The sequence below is a fragment of the Hyperoodon ampullatus genome, assembly GCF_949752795.1.
Source record: "Hyperoodon ampullatus genome assembly, chromosome: 6".
NCBI lineage: Eukaryota > Metazoa > Chordata > Mammalia > Artiodactyla > Ziphiidae > Hyperoodon > Hyperoodon ampullatus.
Window position 1 is genome coordinate 117,844,323 of NC_136919.1, and position 16,479 is coordinate 117,860,801.

The 16,479-nt window shown below is 50.7% G+C and overlaps 1 protein-coding gene across 2 annotated transcripts in view; it reads right to left on the reverse strand.

The window, feature by feature from the left end:
* Nucleotides 1-16,479, reverse strand: part of SCARA5 (scavenger receptor class A member 5) — a gene marked incomplete at its 5' end in the record, with an annotated part of 114,400 nt that overhangs the window by 32,023 nt on the left and 65,898 nt on the right. For both annotated transcript variants that reach the window (XM_079706006.1, XM_079706005.1), the window contains 3 exons: nt 2,897-2,953; nt 5,079-5,177; nt 7,306-7,386. In XM_079706006.1, the coding sequence (XP_079562132.1) occupies nt 2,897-2,953; nt 5,079-5,177; nt 7,306-7,386 (237 nt within the window). The remainder of the gene's footprint in view (nt 1-2,896; nt 2,954-5,078; nt 5,178-7,305; nt 7,387-16,479) is intronic.

Consider the following 16,479-nt stretch of genomic DNA (forward strand, 5'->3'; position numbering starts at 1 on the left):
GCTGCTAAAGGTGGGAGGTGTTTGGTAAAGGTTCCAGGCCTTAGGTGCAAGCTGGGCTCCCAGAGGAGGGGGCCTCGTCCACCGTATCCTTTTCTGAAGGAGGGTGGAGCCCTGTGCTGAGAACTCCTTCTTCCCACCCACTGGATCTCACGGTGGGGCTGCCCTGGGCCCAGGGAATGACTAAGAACCCCCCAGAAGCGGGCACTCAGCCTGGGTCAGAATTTCCACACTTTTCTGAAAGATGATCCCTGGCTCCCTCTTCAGACCTCAGTCCCAGGGATCCAGTGAAGGCCTCTGGGACCAGACTTCCTTAGAAACCTGACCAGGAGTCTGACTACAGTGTGGGTTTGGCGTGAGCAGAGACAGGCCAGAGGGTGGAAGCCATGGGAAGGCCCAGGTCTCAGCCCTGAATTGCTTCAGCAGCCCCCGCTTCAGCCTCAGGCCCTTCCAGCCATATATCTAGGGGGTTTAAGGAGCCCAACCCTCCTCTTCAAGACCAGGGGCCTGAGCTCTCATTCCAGAATCAGAGAAGGCCGAGGCCTGGGTTTTCTGTCCAGCCTCTGCCTTGGGTGTCTCCTCTCCCCATTCCAGGCCTCTGAGAATGGGAGATGGATGGATGGCCGTCCAGCCTGGTGGTTTTGCGATCCCCATATGTGTCCCTTGTGCCTCCCACGCTGTGTATGGCCGCCTGTCGATGGGGCCGTCCCTGTCCCCACTTTCCAGCTCCATCACAAATGGAGACATTTTGGGGTCTTGGCAGGGGGCTGTTATGTGAGCTCTGGCTCCAGGGAGGGTACAGCATCTTCAGGGCAGTCCCCGAGGAGGGGCCATCAGAGCTGACACGGGCCTCTTGCGGTGCAGTCAATAGGCTCCGGGGTCAAGTGGATTAGCTACCCTTCCCCAGGCTCCCCACCCGTGCTTGGGGAGCGCCCCCACGTGGCTCAGCTCCCACCCCCCACATCCCACCCCCCCCCCCACGCACACACAGCGCCCCTAGCCTCAGAGCCCAATCCCAGCGCAAATCCCACCCAGCTGAGCCCACAGAGGCAAGGTAAACAGTGACGCAAGCATCCCTGGGGTGAATGGCGACTGACAACCATCACCTCTCCCAGGCTCGGCTAGCTGAGACCACACCATCCTCTTGAGCCAGCTGGAGAACGGCTGTCAAAGAGTCCTGACAAGCACCCCTGGGTACGCGGGCAGCGTTCCCCTCTCACAGGTGATCTTTCCACAGTCCCTCCCTTCCCGCCACCCCATCAGGAGTTATTTATTTCACACCGCTAAATGCCACGGTCCTTTTCAGCTGCACGGGCAGCATTCCGTCAGAAGCCAGTCCACTAAGAGCTGCAGAAGGCAGCATCCAAGAGACAAAGTCCTGGTGCCCAGCCCTTAGATAAATGTGCGTCAGATCTATCTCAGACATCCTAGATCACATCTAGACTCCCGTCCTCCCCCTTCCAAATTTTCTTTTGGCTCCTGCAGGGTCCAGCAGATCTCATCTAGGTGGGTCGCTCTCAGTTAAGCCCTTGGCTATCCTTGGAAGGGACTCTACATAGTGCCAGAAAGACTGCGAAGCACATAGATGGCTTTGTGGATTACAGCATCTAAGGTAAGATGGGCATGTGGAGTCCAGGGTAGACACAGGCATACCTCCTCCTCAGGTACACCCACCACTTTAGAGCGACAGAGAGCTGTCACGTACACTTTTCCTGTTTGATCCTTAATCACTGCCCTGGGAAAGGAAAGGGCAGAGGAAGTAGGAGGCAAGTTAGAGTTTCAGGGACCTTGGAGAAGGGCACTAGTCAAGGGCAAGGTCTCCTGGTCCTGCGTGGCTGGGATGGAAATGTCATTTTAAGGACCCACTGAAACCAAAGATCAGCCTTCAAGAAACCCTCAATCTGGGTCCAAAGTGTGCATCTATAGTGGTATCTGTCCCTTTCCCCAGGTCCAGCCTTCTTAGGCAGCCCCACACCAGGGCCCAGATGCCCTAGAAGTGGGTAAACTGCTTGAGCCTTCACCCAGATGGCAGCATTTCAGAGCCCAACAGATACTATATGGTGGTATTTTTTTGAATCTTGGCTAGGAGACTCTATTCATCGAAACTTGGCTGGGAGGCTTGCTCTTTTCTGGCACTCTCTCCAAGGTTCTACATGTAGCCCTTTGTGGGGGAAATAAACCCTGGAAAAGAGTGTCATAACTAGATAAGCTGGCTTCCCTTTTAAACATTTTAGGAAGGACCCTCGTTGGAAAGACACCCGTTCCTGGCCTCGGTGGTCTTCCAAATAATGAGATTTCCAGCATCGCTGCTCAGTTAGTGGCAGAGGAGGAAAACAAACAGGATTCTGCTTCACCTCCACACCTTTCCCCATGAGGTCTTGCTGACTTTTAACAAGGTCAGTAACTGAATTTTAGCAAGCATCTCCAATGATGTAAGCCTGTCTAAATAGGTGTATTACATAGGATAATAATAACAAACACTTACTGAGTCCTAACCACGTGTCCTAACCACCTGTTACATGGATTAACTCATTTAATTCTCTACAATGACTCTATGACATAAGAATGCTTCTTCTTCCCATTCTATAGATGAGAAAACTGAGGCACACATTACATAGTGAGGTGGCCGGAAGGGAGCCCATGTAGTCTGCCTCCAGTCCCTCCCACACAACCACTGGTTTATACCATGTCTGGAAATGTGGCCTGTGCCCCTGGGGTATAATTCTCTCTTGCTGGATCAGCTGAGCCCTGGAGTGGGTTCAGGGAGCCCAGGGAGCTCCTTTGACACTGGAGCCCCAGCCTATGGCTCCAGCCTCCAGCCACCGAAACTTGGGTTGCTTGGGCAACAGCTACACCTGTGCTGACACAGAATCCAGTGACCCCAACAGAATTTCCTTACTGGCATCCCCTGTTCTGTCTCCTTTCTCTCCTTTCTCTCCTTTTGGGCCTCGGTCACCTGAAACAGAGGAGGAAAACGGACATTAGAAATGGAAATAAATCCTAATTGTAAATAAAGTCTTACGTGCAGGAAACATTAACCCAAGACCAGAGAAATCCTCAGGGAGGAGCCCGCAGCCCTGGAGGGCATGCATGGCTGAAAGGGTAAGAGCTTGGGCCAATTATGTTGCCTATTCTGGTCCCCCTTGGAAGCAGGGTGGGTGGGCACCAAGCAGAGAAGTTTCATTCCCTCCTAACTAAAGCATAGAGGAGCAGCGCAGCACAGACTTAAGGAGTACATGGTATCCCACAGGAAGAAGACAAAGCAAAGATATTCCTATTAAACAGCCAAAGTTTCAGAAGTCCAAATCCAAGGTTGTTCTAATAAGCACGGAAAGAGAAAAGGGAGGGAGGGTCTTCAGTTACAAAGGGAGAGACATAGGTTCTATGTCAGGCAGATTTATCAGTGGAGGAGGCTATAAAACACGAGGGAGAGTTTCCAGGGAATTGTGGAATTTCCTTCCCAGGATATGGTTAAAACAACAGAGCTTTTTTCTCAGCTAGCATCTCACTCTACAAAGAAGTAGAAGGGTCCTGACACCACTCAAGGGGACATTAAAATGACCGGGGAATTCCATCCAATTGCCTCCAGAAAGATATCTGCAAATCAAAAGCTTATGGCATATTCTCTCATGAAAAAAAGCAAGCCAGCAAGTTCCAGGGGAGGATGCCTCATGTGCTCCAAGTTTTGAAAAAAACAAAAGCAACCATATATGTAAATATGAATGTGCTTGGAAAAGGGTCTGGCAGGATGTGCTCCAAAGTGTTTACAGTAGTTATTCTGAAGAATAAGCACTTAAGAGACCTAGGGGGAAGGCACTCACTTTTTACTTTATACATTTCTGTATTGTTAAATTGTTTTCAATAAGCATGTGCTGCTTTTGTAATGTGTTTTAAAATCTATTTTTTAAAATGTGGATCCTAAGAGGAAGGAAAACCTCAGTCTGCTTAATCACCAACCAGAAAGTAGAATAAAAGTTCCCAGTGATCCTAGATTAAGAGGTCATTCTAGATGTGGGGTGGGAATGATTAATAGTACTTTTCTTTTCCTTAGTTTTCATTTTAACAAGTGAGAGAGCCTGGGGAAAGAATATCAGAGTTCCTCTTCTTCTTCTGCAATGGTGCTAAGAGGTCTGGACACTCTTGAAATGAACGTGGAAAGACGGGACTGACTATAAAGTGGGATTCCCTGAAAATGAACAAGATGATTATTAATGGGAAGGAAAAAAAGTCAGAAGAAACACTATTGGCAATGGAAATCTGAGGATTAATTAAAGTTTTTTGTTTGTTTGTTTTGCGGTACGCGGGCCTCTCACTGCTGTGGCCTCTCCCGTTGTGGAGCACAGGCTCCGGACGCGCAGGCTCAGCGGCCATGGCTCATGGGCCCAGCCGCTCCGCGGCATGTGGGATCCTCCCAGACCGGGGCACGAACCCGTGTCCCCTGCATCGGCAGGCGGACTCTCAACCACTGCGCCACCAGGGAAACCCCTAATGTTTTAAATATTGGGGGAATAAAAAGAATATGAGGGGCTGTGAGGAATGTGGCCGTACTGGGGGGAGGGTGCCATCCTGGGTCTGTGTTTCTCCTGCAAGCCCGCTCTCCTGGCCTGCCTTCCTCTGGTTACATCACCGAGCTGCAACCAATAGTAACACTCCCTTGCATTTCTACAGCGCTTTGGAGTTTACCGTGTTTTCACTCATATACGTTCCACGTAATCCTCGTGACAGGCCTGTGAAATATGGTATCACGCGGCTCGTTAGTTTGGGGATGAGGAAACTGATGCTTAATGGGAAGTCCCTGGGCAGTCCGGTGGTTAGGACACGCGCTTCCACTGCAGGGGGTGTGAGTTCCATCCCTGGTCGGGGGAGCTAAGATCCCGCAAGCCCTGTGGTGCGGCCAAAAAAAGAAAAAAAAAAAAAAAGAAAAGAAAACAAACTGATGCCTAATGAGATTCAGTGACTTGCTCAAGGTCACTCAGCTTGTCAGTGGAAGAACTAGAATTTGAACCCGGTCCACACTCCAGTGCCCACATTGGTGCACAGGGGCTGGCGGTGAGCGAGGGTGAGCTGAGATGCGTTGTTACCTTTGAACCCACGCATGCCCATCGGTCCCATGGCTCCCAGCTTCCCCTCGTCGCCCTTGGGGCCGGGCAGTCCCGGGGTCCCTCTCTCCCCTGGCAGACCTGGGGAGACAAGAAAGTTTTGGAGCCTCAGACTCAGAACTGGAAGGGCCCCCAGAGGCCATTGTCTAGCTCAGCCACAGACCTCAACCATGCATCCTCCTGCTGTCCCTGCTTCCTGATTCTTCTCAGTTAAAGATGCTACAAAGACAGTGTCCAAAAGGTCAGCACAAACCCTCCCCGTCAGCACCTTTTATCCAGTGAGGCCGAACCCCTCCTCCCGAAAGGTCCAATTCTATTGTGAGTGACGGTGGAAGTGCCAAGCTCATTTGGGAGGTGTCTCTATACCTCTAGCTTTGCTAGAGATTTAGACTTGCAAAATTTTTTGGAGCCTTTTGAACGTGGCAGGCACTGTTCTGGGCGCTTTCCATTAAGTATCTTATTTAATCCTCCCCATAAACTGAGGTATTATTTCACCTGTGTTACCAATGAGAAAACTGAGGCCCAGAGAGGTTAGGTAACCTGCCCATGGTCACACAGCAGAGAGCGCTGGAGGCAGGGTCCTATCCCTGCTTGGTTGGCTTCATCTCAGCTGGATGAAAAGGGCTTACTGGTACTTGGGGTAGGAGGAAGATTAAATCACTCCCCATGCTATGTAAGAAAAAACCAGAAAGGTCCCTTCCTTGTGGTAAACACAGGGAAGTGTAGAGAAGGGGAAGGTAGGCTGAGGAGGAGGCAGGAAGTCTGCAAGCTCAGTAACTGGGGCAGACAGGCTGCTGTCACATCAGTCCCCAGGGCTCCTGGCCACAAGGCCCCGTGGCACTGGTTGCACGTCACCATGGAAAGCCAGAGTAAACAAGTGGTTTCGCCCAGTGAGGCCTCGGCCCTGGAGGTCTGACCTAAGCCCACAGTTATCTCTGCAAAGCAGGGCACTCTAATTAACTAATTAATTGTACTCCTGCTTCCAATGTTAGTTGGTTTCCTTTGGCCTTTTCCGTGACACGGAGAAATCTGTCTCGCACTTATGATTCCTCCGCCGTAAACATCAAACGGCTGGAAGAGGATGGGGGCCCCAAGAGGGTGGTAGCACCTCAGACGAGGGCTTGATTTATTTTTTTTCCCTAACGCAGCATTCCTGGAGCCCAACAGCCCTGCTGCCACGGCATTCTGTGTCTCCTGCAGGATATGCCCAGGGATCCTGCATCCCGTCATTGACTAAGGCAGAAAAGGAGGTTCCACAGCTCTGGGAGCCCCTGGGCCTCCTTGATTCTGAGTTTAGGGAGCTGTGCTGAGAGGTGGAGGCCAGGAGCGGAGGCCAGAGGTGGAGGCCAGGCCGTGGGTTCTGCCTCCACCAGCCTCTTCTCCTGTTCTCAGCCTCCTTAGAGATTTAGGAAGGGGGTGGTTTGGAGGTATAATTCCTGACATAAATAAGCCGACACCTTTCCCCTGATAAACCTCCCCTCTTCTTACATCACTTAGAAGACTCTACACTCCCTTAGAAAAACGTTGCTCACAGCAGAGGCTCGGGAATGGACAGGCTGGGATGCAAAATGTGGTAAAGTAACAGAACGGGAACTCCTGAGATGAGGCATTTAAGACGAACAGACTCTTTCCAGAAGGCCTCAAAGTACCCTCCCCACCAGCTACTGGACCCTCCAGGCTGTCACTAGTGCATGTAGCAGGGTGGAGAGGGCATGAGAGGGCAGGTATCTACTGACCGGGGCAGGTTCCACAGGAGGTAGGGGGTCAGGTGCTGGGGACTCAGGAAACACTGAGGGGACACAGCATACTTGATGGGTTGTTGTGGATCAGGGGACACCCTCAATACCTTCCAGTGGCCCTGGTCACAGGGACCCTGACTGCTGGGGTGGGAAATGGCTTCAAGGAGTTGTGAGCCTCGTGTGTTCCCTTTTCCTTCAGGTCCTGGTACTCTCTATGCAAAAGGATTTGCTCCATCCTATAGTTATACCAATAACCTCTTAGTCTCTTAACAGAACAGGGCATCTGAAGCTTTAACAGAACAGGGCATCTGAAGCTTTAACAGAACAGAGCATCTGAAGCTGAGTTGACTGGGCACTGTCCCAGGAGCCCCATCACTGATACCAAAGAGAAAATAGAGGGTCAGGGATGGATAGCAGAGCCCCTTCCCTTCCTGGTATGTCCAGTTCCCTCCCAGGGGCCTCCCCATTACCTCGAAGTCCAGGTAATCCAGGGATTCCAGGCTTGCCTTCTCTCCCGTCATCCCCCTGATCGCCTTTGGGGCCCGGTGGTCCTGAAAGGGTTACAAACAGCACTAAGGTTAGAGGATGGCTTTCTGGAGTAGGTCACCTGCAGAGGAAACTCCCTCCTAAAAAGAGGAAGGGTCAGCATTATGCTTTGGATGCACACAGGGCTCCATCTAGTCCAGCCGTGTGTGTGCGTGTGTGTGTGTGTGCGTGCGTGTGTGTATGTGTGTTTGCACTGGGGAGGTAGGAATCAGGGAAAGCTTCCCGGAAGAAGTAACATCCAAAGTGAAATTGCAAGGAGGAACAGAAGGTGGCTAAGGAAAGAGAGGAGTGGGAGTGTGTTATGGACTGAATGTCTGTGGCTCCCCTAACCCAACACCAAATGCATATGTTGAAGCCCTAACGTCCAATGTGCTGGTATCTGGAGACAGGGCCTTTTTGGGAGATGATTAGGTTTAGATGAGGTCATGAGAGTGGGGCCCCCATGATGGGATTAGCGCCCTTATAAGAAGAGACCCCAGAGAGCATTCTCCCTTCCTCCCTTGCTCACGCTGGCACCGATGAGCATGCTTTCTCTGCCATAGGGGGGCACGGCAAGAAGACAGCCATCTGCAGCCAGGAAGAAGGCTCTCCTCTGAACCCAACCCTGATCTCAGACTTCTAGCTTCCAGAACTGTGAGAAAGGAATGCTGTGTAAGCCACCCAGTCTGTGGTATTGTTATAACAGCCTTAACTAAGAGGAAAAGGGGAAAGTTGCAGGCGGAGGGAACAATCCCTATAAGAGCTTAAAGATAAGAAAGAGATCTGTGAGTCATGATGGGATTAGAAACTGGGGGTGGGGGTCCCATGATGGGATAAGAAGGGTGAGAAAGTGGAGGGTCCTGGAGGCCTGGTGTAAGTGTGTTGAATTTGACCCTGGGGGCACCAGAAGCCACAGAAGGGGCCTGAGAGAAGAGTGTGGTCATATCTGCACACGAGGAAGACTGCTCAGGCTGCAGTGTTGGAAAGGGATTGGAACAGAGGGAAAGCAGAGGCAGGGAGGTCAAGGAGGAGGCTGCACCCCAGGTGAGAGGTGGCGGAGCCCTGTGTTAGGGAAGTAGCCGTGGGCAGGGATGTGAGTGGCTGTTAGGAAGTAGAAGAGACAGACATTGGCTAAACTAGGTGAAGGCAGGGGAGGCGGCCAGGATCAGGTTCAGATCTCTGGCTTGAGCACCTGGATGGAAGAAGAGGTTTCTAATTGCTCCTTAGCGGGGCTTCCTTCCAGAGCGAGGGTCCAGCATCATGGCAGGGATTCTAGCTTGTGTGATCAGATTCAGGCCCCCTATGCTGGGTGTTGAGACTACACAGCCAACTAGCGAGTGAGGGAGCCGTGGTTTCAACTCAGGTCTGCCTGGCCCCGCCCACCCTGCCTTGCTCCTCATGTAGACCTCCTGCCATTCCCAGACCGCACCCGAACCTTCCCGCACGGCAGCCTGCTGTTCCCAGACTGGCGAGCCAGGGGGGGCCTGCTTGCCAATCTCCTATGGCTACCTGCTCCCCAAGGATGCTCATGACCACCTTCTTGGCCAAACCTTCTCTGATCTATCATTCCTGCTGCAAGTGGGCATGGCCTGTTTGAATGCACGTCTTTGGTGCCACTTAACGCTTATCTCACACTGCCTGGTCTTACAGTCACAGGAGTACGTGTTCTCTTTTTCCTAAGAAAATGGCCAGCTCCCTGAGACAAGACCACATCCTTGACATCCTCGTACTGGCTGTGAAGATCCAGACTCTAAATTGCCCTGCTCTGGCTGCTGGATGAGAGAAAAAAGAGGACCAAGGAAAATGCCCAAACTGTATTGCGTTGGGTGGAAGTGGGTCCCCTCCAAGTTCACGTCCACCTGGAACCTCAGAATCCGACTTTCTTTGAAAACAGCATCTTTGCAGATGTAATTAGTTAAGATGAGGTCAGACTGCAGTAGGGTGGGTCCTTACCCAATGACTGGCATCCTTATAAAAAGAGAAAACAGAGACAGTTGGGCAGAAGGCCAGGTTACCATGGAGGCTGAGACTGGAGTGATGTGTCTACAGGCCAAGGAACGCCAAGGATGGCTGGCAACATTAGAAGTTAGAAAGAGGCCAAGAAGGATCCTCCCCTAGACCTTTTAGAGAGAGTAAGGCCCTGTGGACACCTTGATTTCAGACTTCTGGCCTCCAGAACTGTGAGAGAATACATGTCTGTTGTTTTAAGCCACTCAGCTTGTGGTGCTTTGTTATGGCAGCCCTAGGAAACCAAAACACGTATACTCGCAGCAGAGCAGTCATGTCTTGCACAATAAATATTTGATGAATGAATGAGTATATGAGATCAGAGGGTGTTAATACACATGAAACAGCCAGGTGGCCAAGATCAGGATGTACAGATACATTCCCAAAGTTGACACTGTCTGCAGACCCTAACCAAAGCTGACAGCTGTTTAAGAATTCAATGGCACGTGCAGAGGGAAAAAAGTAATCAACAATTGAAAAATGCACACATCGTTACACAATGACTTGTGAGTTACACAAATCATTTAAGGAGGACTGGGGTTTGTAGTCATCTTCCTCTTTTCTAGGAAGAAAAGCAAAGTAAGACTGGCCATGTTGACCTCGGTTTTTGGACCACAGGAACTGCTGGGAACACGCCTAAGACTATACGGCAAAGAAAGATAGAGTACAGAAGCAAATGAGCTTTAACAGTGCCCATTCCGACTATCTCCTGGCCAGGTCAAAGCTGCAGCAAAGGGAGCTGAGAGCGGTTCCTGGATCTCTGTACGTCATGGGCTGTCACTGGGCTGTCACCCTCCCCCTCCCCCCAGTCCACTCCATCCCTTTTCACTCTTCTCTGCTCCCTCTAGGCCTCCCCATGGGTAACCCAGCACTCCGGGAATCAAGCAGGTCAAGGATACCATGGACCATGCCCTCCATTTGTTTTATTTGCTCTGATGTGGGTGTGACCCAACATATGGACCTTCCCGGGAGTAATTCTGGCAAAGAGAGGATGCTGCCCAGTGGCCTGACCCTGATGGTAAGGCATCAAGGTGGCAGAGATCATTTGGAAGGTGAGGTTTGAGGATGGATATTCAAGATCTTAGGTTCAGGTCCCGGTTCCATAAAATCTAAGTAAAAATCCCTTCCTCTGGCGTTTGTGGTGAGGAAGAAGCGAATTCAGTGACATGGTAGATATAAACAGGCTTGGGAAGCTTTGAGTGGCAAGGCCATCCCTGACCATCTGTACCTCACTTTTTGTAATGCTTCCTCAGATCTATTTGGAGATGGTTATTCCAGGCTCTGAAATCACCCTTCCAATTCAGGGAGAGCCAGATCCAAAAAACATCCTACCCATGGAGAGTTCTTAAGACATAACTAAGTGGTTAGTGAAGGCCTTTGCTAGAGATTAACTGGGAAGAAGCTGGGGTACACAGTTAAGGTGGGTGCTGATTTCTAAGCCTTAGTCATGTCCTCAGGTGGTACTGGCCTGGCTGACTCAGAAGAGCCTGGAATGCAGCCAGTCTGAGTCTCATGGGGCCATGCTGTCTGGAGCTCTGAGGATCAAGTGCTTCTTTAAACCAGTACTGCCCATGGGTGATGCACTCTTGGGGTCTGACTTTTTGTCATTTTCTCAGGAATCCAGGTTAACAATCTGGAGCTTTCTTGGACTCCTCCTTTTCCTCTGCCCAGCCCCCTTCAAGGCTGTCATCCAGGTGATTTCCATGTCATGTGTCTAACTCCTTCCCCACTGCCTCACTCACTGGGGTCCTCCCAGCCTCCCTCCTTGGCTCCAGCCTCTCTCTCCAGCCCACTGTTGCTGTCTGATTAATCTCATCAGAATCAAGTGAACTCAGAGCCCTTGGAGGCCCCTCACACCATGATGGGCAGCCCCCTCTGTTGGGGACCCCCTGAAAATCATTCCTAACCTGACTCCTTCTTCTGCAAACTCACAGCCTGATGCTTCTCGACGCAAACTCTCTTCCACCTCAGCAAAAACGTTCTCCTCATGGCATCCCCAAATACTAGCCAAATCTTTTCCTTTCTAAGAGTCCCATCACTCTCAGCCCTGAAGCTCATCTTCACACTCATCCCTCCCATCTCCGAGGGCACCAGGGCAGAACCCCCAGATCTCAGAACTGGAAGGACTCTCAGGCATCACCATGTACAAACTGCTCAGGGGAGCACCAGAGCCTGGTCAGGCCACCCTGTGCCCACACGCCAGCCACTGTCACTCCCCTTGGACTGTGGTTCCCAAGGAGGACAGGCCTATCTAAAGGGCTGGAGCCCCACTCTCTGTGGCCCTGGGCCTCACACAGCACCTGGCACACAGGAGAGATTTCAAGGAATGACTTCTGGGCAGTCATGGAAGCTGTTATGGTGTCAGTGGTCCCAGTGGTCCCCAGATGAGCATTTTTTAAAAATTTTTTATTAAAGCATAGTTGATTTACAATGTTGTGTTAATTTCTTCTGTACAGCAAAGTGACTCACTCATATATATATATATATATATATATATATATATATATATATATATACTCTTTTTCATATATGGCTTATCACAGGATATTGAATATAGCTCCCTGTGCTATACAGTAGAACCTTAATGTTTTTCCATCCTAAATATAATAGTTTGCCTCTGCTAATCCCAAACTCCATCCCTCCCACATCCCCCTCTTGGCAACCACAAGTGTGTTCTCTACAACTGTGAGTCTGGCTTTGTTTCACAGATATGTTGATTTGTATCATATTTCAGATTCCACATATAAGTGATATCTTATGGTATTTGTCTGACTTACTTCACTTAGTATGATCATCTCGAGGTCCATCCATGTTGCTGCAAATGGCATTATTTCATCTTTTTGATGACTGAGTAATATTCGGATGAGCTTTTAAGCTTCTCAGCTTACGCTATCATGTCTCACCTTTTCCATCACTGCAGCAGGCCAGGGCAGAGGTGGGCTGGGACAAGGAGAGCAGAGTCCACTTCTCCTCAACTGTGGAAACAGTCCAGAGCCCCTCCACTGGGCTTCCGGTCCTGGGTGCCAGCCCCTCTCTCCTGCCACCTCCCACAGGGGGCACTGGGAGTGAGAGGAGGTGGGGAGGGAACCTCCTGGCCCTGGGCCCGGGCCCCCCTCAGAGCCTGTCCACTGGTCTAGCCCACCCCCCATGCCGCCCCCAGCACAGCTCTGCCCTCGCTGGGCTGCCGTGAGCCGCTCCAGCTGGAAGCATCTCCAGCACAGAACAAAGGATTTGGGACTGAGCATTTGGGAGAAACACCAGGATTCTTCTGGGGACCAGCCAATGGGGAGGGAAAAGCAATCCGTTCTCCCTTCCCGGATCCTGGAACGAGAGACGGGGTGGGGGACTCATGTGTGCTGGAATCTAGACAGTGCCCTGCCAAGAACAAATGATCATGACAGCTGATGCCTCGGGCCCGAAGCCAGCAGAACGGTGACCAAGCTCGTAATGTAAACACCACTGCAGAACCACGCTAATCCTGGGGCGGCTGCCAGAGGTCGGTCCCTGCTCCCATTGCCCTGATGTCACTGGGGCTCTGCATTCTCAGCGCTAGGACGTTTACTGTATCAAGAGCTCTCTCACTTCATTTCATGCATCCTCTCTGGGACCCTGAGGGTGTGCATGGGGCCGTGGCCCAGCCTGCAAAGCCAGCCTTCTTCTGAGCCTCAGGCAGAGGGCTGGTGGGCAAGGCTGGGAGCAACTGCTAATTTTCACAGCAGGCGCTCCATTCCCCTCCCAGCAGAGCCCCTGCAGCCTGCCCCGGGGTTGGGGAGGGCCCCACCAGTCCATGCTTCCTAGCCCGTGGTGGGATAGAAACACCTCTGTTCACAGAGATGCCCACCACCTTCAGGGATGCACATCCCTGTGCACCAGAGACCAGGGCCCACCGTTCCAGCCTGGAACCCGAGACCCCATTCCCATTATGAACATTTGTTGAGTGGGACTCTCTACTCTACTAGATGGTGTTTTTTCTCGAAACAGCAGCCCACAGATAAGTTTGCTTTGTCAATTTGCTTTCATGAATTGAGAGATGAATCTTCTAGCCCAGCCGAGGCACTGGCTGGGGATTTGATGTAGGCAAATCATTTCCCCTCTCTGAGCCTCAAGGGCCTCAACTACAAAATGAGGGGAGTGGACTAGGTGATTTCAGAGCCCTATTGTCACTCTAACCTTCTGTGAATCTATAAACACCCATGTAGCGAATTGAGCCACCTGCATGCATGTGGCTGGGGAGTCTTGCCTTCAGGCCTATGCTCACACACTGCCCCCTCCTGGGATGCCTCCCCTCTCTGGTTAGCTTTCCCCCTCCTGGGATGCCTCGCCTGTCTGATCATCTAAGTTCTCTGCTTCTTTCAGAGCCACAGAGAGATTTCAACAGACTTGATAAATGCTGAAAATCCAAAGCAGAAAACAGAAAGCCCCACTGTGAATGTACACAAAAGACGAACCCAGAGACAAAACTCATAGAAAACTGTGTAATAAAGTGAGAGAATGAAACCGTTTGGGGTCAAGCTCAAGAATAACATAAACAAGCTCATATTTGAAAAATATACATAGTGGGGTATTTGTGGATTCTGAGCCAGGAAAGGGCAAAGGGCATGTGTGTGTGTGTGTGTGTGTGTGTGTTTAAAGACTAAGAGAGGAACTGAACAAAACTAGTAAAGAAAGGCCCCTCAGACAGCAGTGTAAAAATGCAGGAAAGCTTATCTGGTGAAACATCCCTTATCTAAAAGCCAGGGTAGAGTTTTGTGCTGTTGAAGTTGAATGGTAATTACATTCAGATATACCAAACAGAACTCTCTTTAATCATACCAGTTGGGTCCCTAACCACCATGAGAGAGGGAGGTGGGAAGGGGAAACACAAGCCACAGTGGTGGTCCTGGGAGATATAGGGGCCGAATGGTGTTCACCTCTGAAGAGCCAGCAACCCATCAATAATGCCAAGCTGGAAGACTGGAAGGCAGGTCTGGGCAGAACCGAGATGAAACTTCAGTTCAAAGGAACCAAGTGTGAAACTTAGTTTCAGAACCAAAGAAAGACTGCTTAGAGGATTCCACCAGAAGAACCATGGCAAATGCATGACCCAGAGCCGCTTCAGCCCGAGCCAAGGAGAGGGACTCAGAAATTAAAGAATCAGGATGTGAAATGTTCGCTGAGGCCAAAGAGGCTGCACCAGCAGGAAGCCTGGTGATGTCTGTTGACCAGAAGAAGAAGGAAGGAGGAGCACGTGGTAGGGCCTACCCCCCAAATACGGGAATAGACCCGAGGGACCATGCTCCCTTCTCACTTCATGGCTGCTAGCTGGTCTCTCTCCACCCCAGAAAGCACCACGGTCAGTGAAAAAACATGGTTTCTGAGCCAGAAAGACCCACTTTAAATCTTGGCTTTGTCACTTGCCAACTGTATCAGAAACACTGGGAAAGTTATTCGAGTTTCTCAGCTATAACATGGGTTCAGTAATACCTTTTTTGCAGGATGTGAGGATTAGCACCCTTTAATGTCTACTTAGAGAATAAATGTTGACAAAATGTCTGGCTCGTGGTAGGTTATGATTCGGTGTCGCTGCTATTATTGAGTACTGAACAGACTGGGGAGGTCAAGGAAATGAAAAGATGGGAAAAGCTAAGACCCCAGGGGTGCGGATTTGGAAGAAGACATGCTACCGCCTACTCTCCTTTGATTTCTGAGACATGAAACCAAAGGGACCCAGGACAAGAAAACTGATCCTCTGATGGCACGGGTTCAAAAGATGTAACAGCTGTTCCACAAACATTCCTCGAGTTCCAGTCACATGTATCACACTGTTAGGTGCTGGGGGACACAGCTGAGGGTGACTGGCTGTGACAGATTGAGCACTGGCGTTGAGCTGAAAGTCGTGGGCTGGTGACTGAATGGCACATTTAAAATGGGTGAATCCAACGGCATGTAAATTACACCTTATTAAAGCTGTTGAATACAAAAGCCCTGGGTTGGATCATTTCTAACTGTGTGTCCTGGAGTAAGCCTGGTATTTTCTCCTGCAGCCTCAGTTGCTTTTCTGCAGGAATCCTACCCGCTCTCCATAGCGAAACCTGCCTTCAACCAAGCTCATAGCTGGTGATGGGGACCCACTTTAAAACAAAATAATGTTCTATTATTATTAACTGGATCTGGAAAGTTCCATGCAAATATAAGTCTCCATCATGACTACCTTCTGCTCTGATAAATACAGAATCCCAGAGAAGGGAGACTTCGGTGAGTTACAGAGGCCAGCGGGCTCCTGGAGGAGGTGGGTTTGACTGAGATGGGAAGGATCAGTGGGATTTGGATCACGAGGAGGAAGAAGGGGGGTTTGCAGTGGAAGGAACCGCTGGAGTAAAGCTAAGGCAGTGGGAAAGGTGGGCTGTGTCTCTGGGGCAGGGACAAGACGTGTCCCACTGGACTGGATGCTTCACATAGGGCAGGGGATGCAAGATGGCCGTCTGTGGACCATGTACGACCCACAGATGTGTTGTATTTGGCCCACAGAGTTAAATAATTAAAAGTTTCTAGAACATTCTATGTTTCCAGTTTCTCTGGAACAGATGGGAAGACCTTATCAATGCAAGGCCAAAACGGGCTGGACCTGCCATAGCCCCTGCTACTCCCCTGACACCAAAGTCATTTTAGGCATTGACATTGCTCGACTGGCCCCTGCAGACAGTTCTGTTTGTAACCCCTGGTACAGGGGACCAGTTAGAGGAGAAGGCAGGAAAGACAGGCTGGGGCCAGGGCTGTGATGGAAGGCACATCAGCTCTGGGATCAGAAGAGCTAGGGTTCAAGTCCTGGCCCCATCACCTCCTAGCCTGCAACTGTGGGCAGCTTCCTGAATCTCAGCACATTCATGGCTGTGTTCAAAAGACACCCTGTGAGATACACTTGGCACGGTACCTGACATAGTTGTTGTTCAAAATGGTATTCTCATTGTCCACTGTCAGCCTGAGGAGTTTTTGGTGAACCTCGCAGACCTGGGTTCTGAGCAGGGGGTCATGCAGGAAGAGTACATTTCTCGAACACTCTGACAGTGACATGCAGGGCAGACAGCAGCAGGAAGGAATGGGGGAGAGGGAAGCGGGGGAGTGGTCAGTCAGGG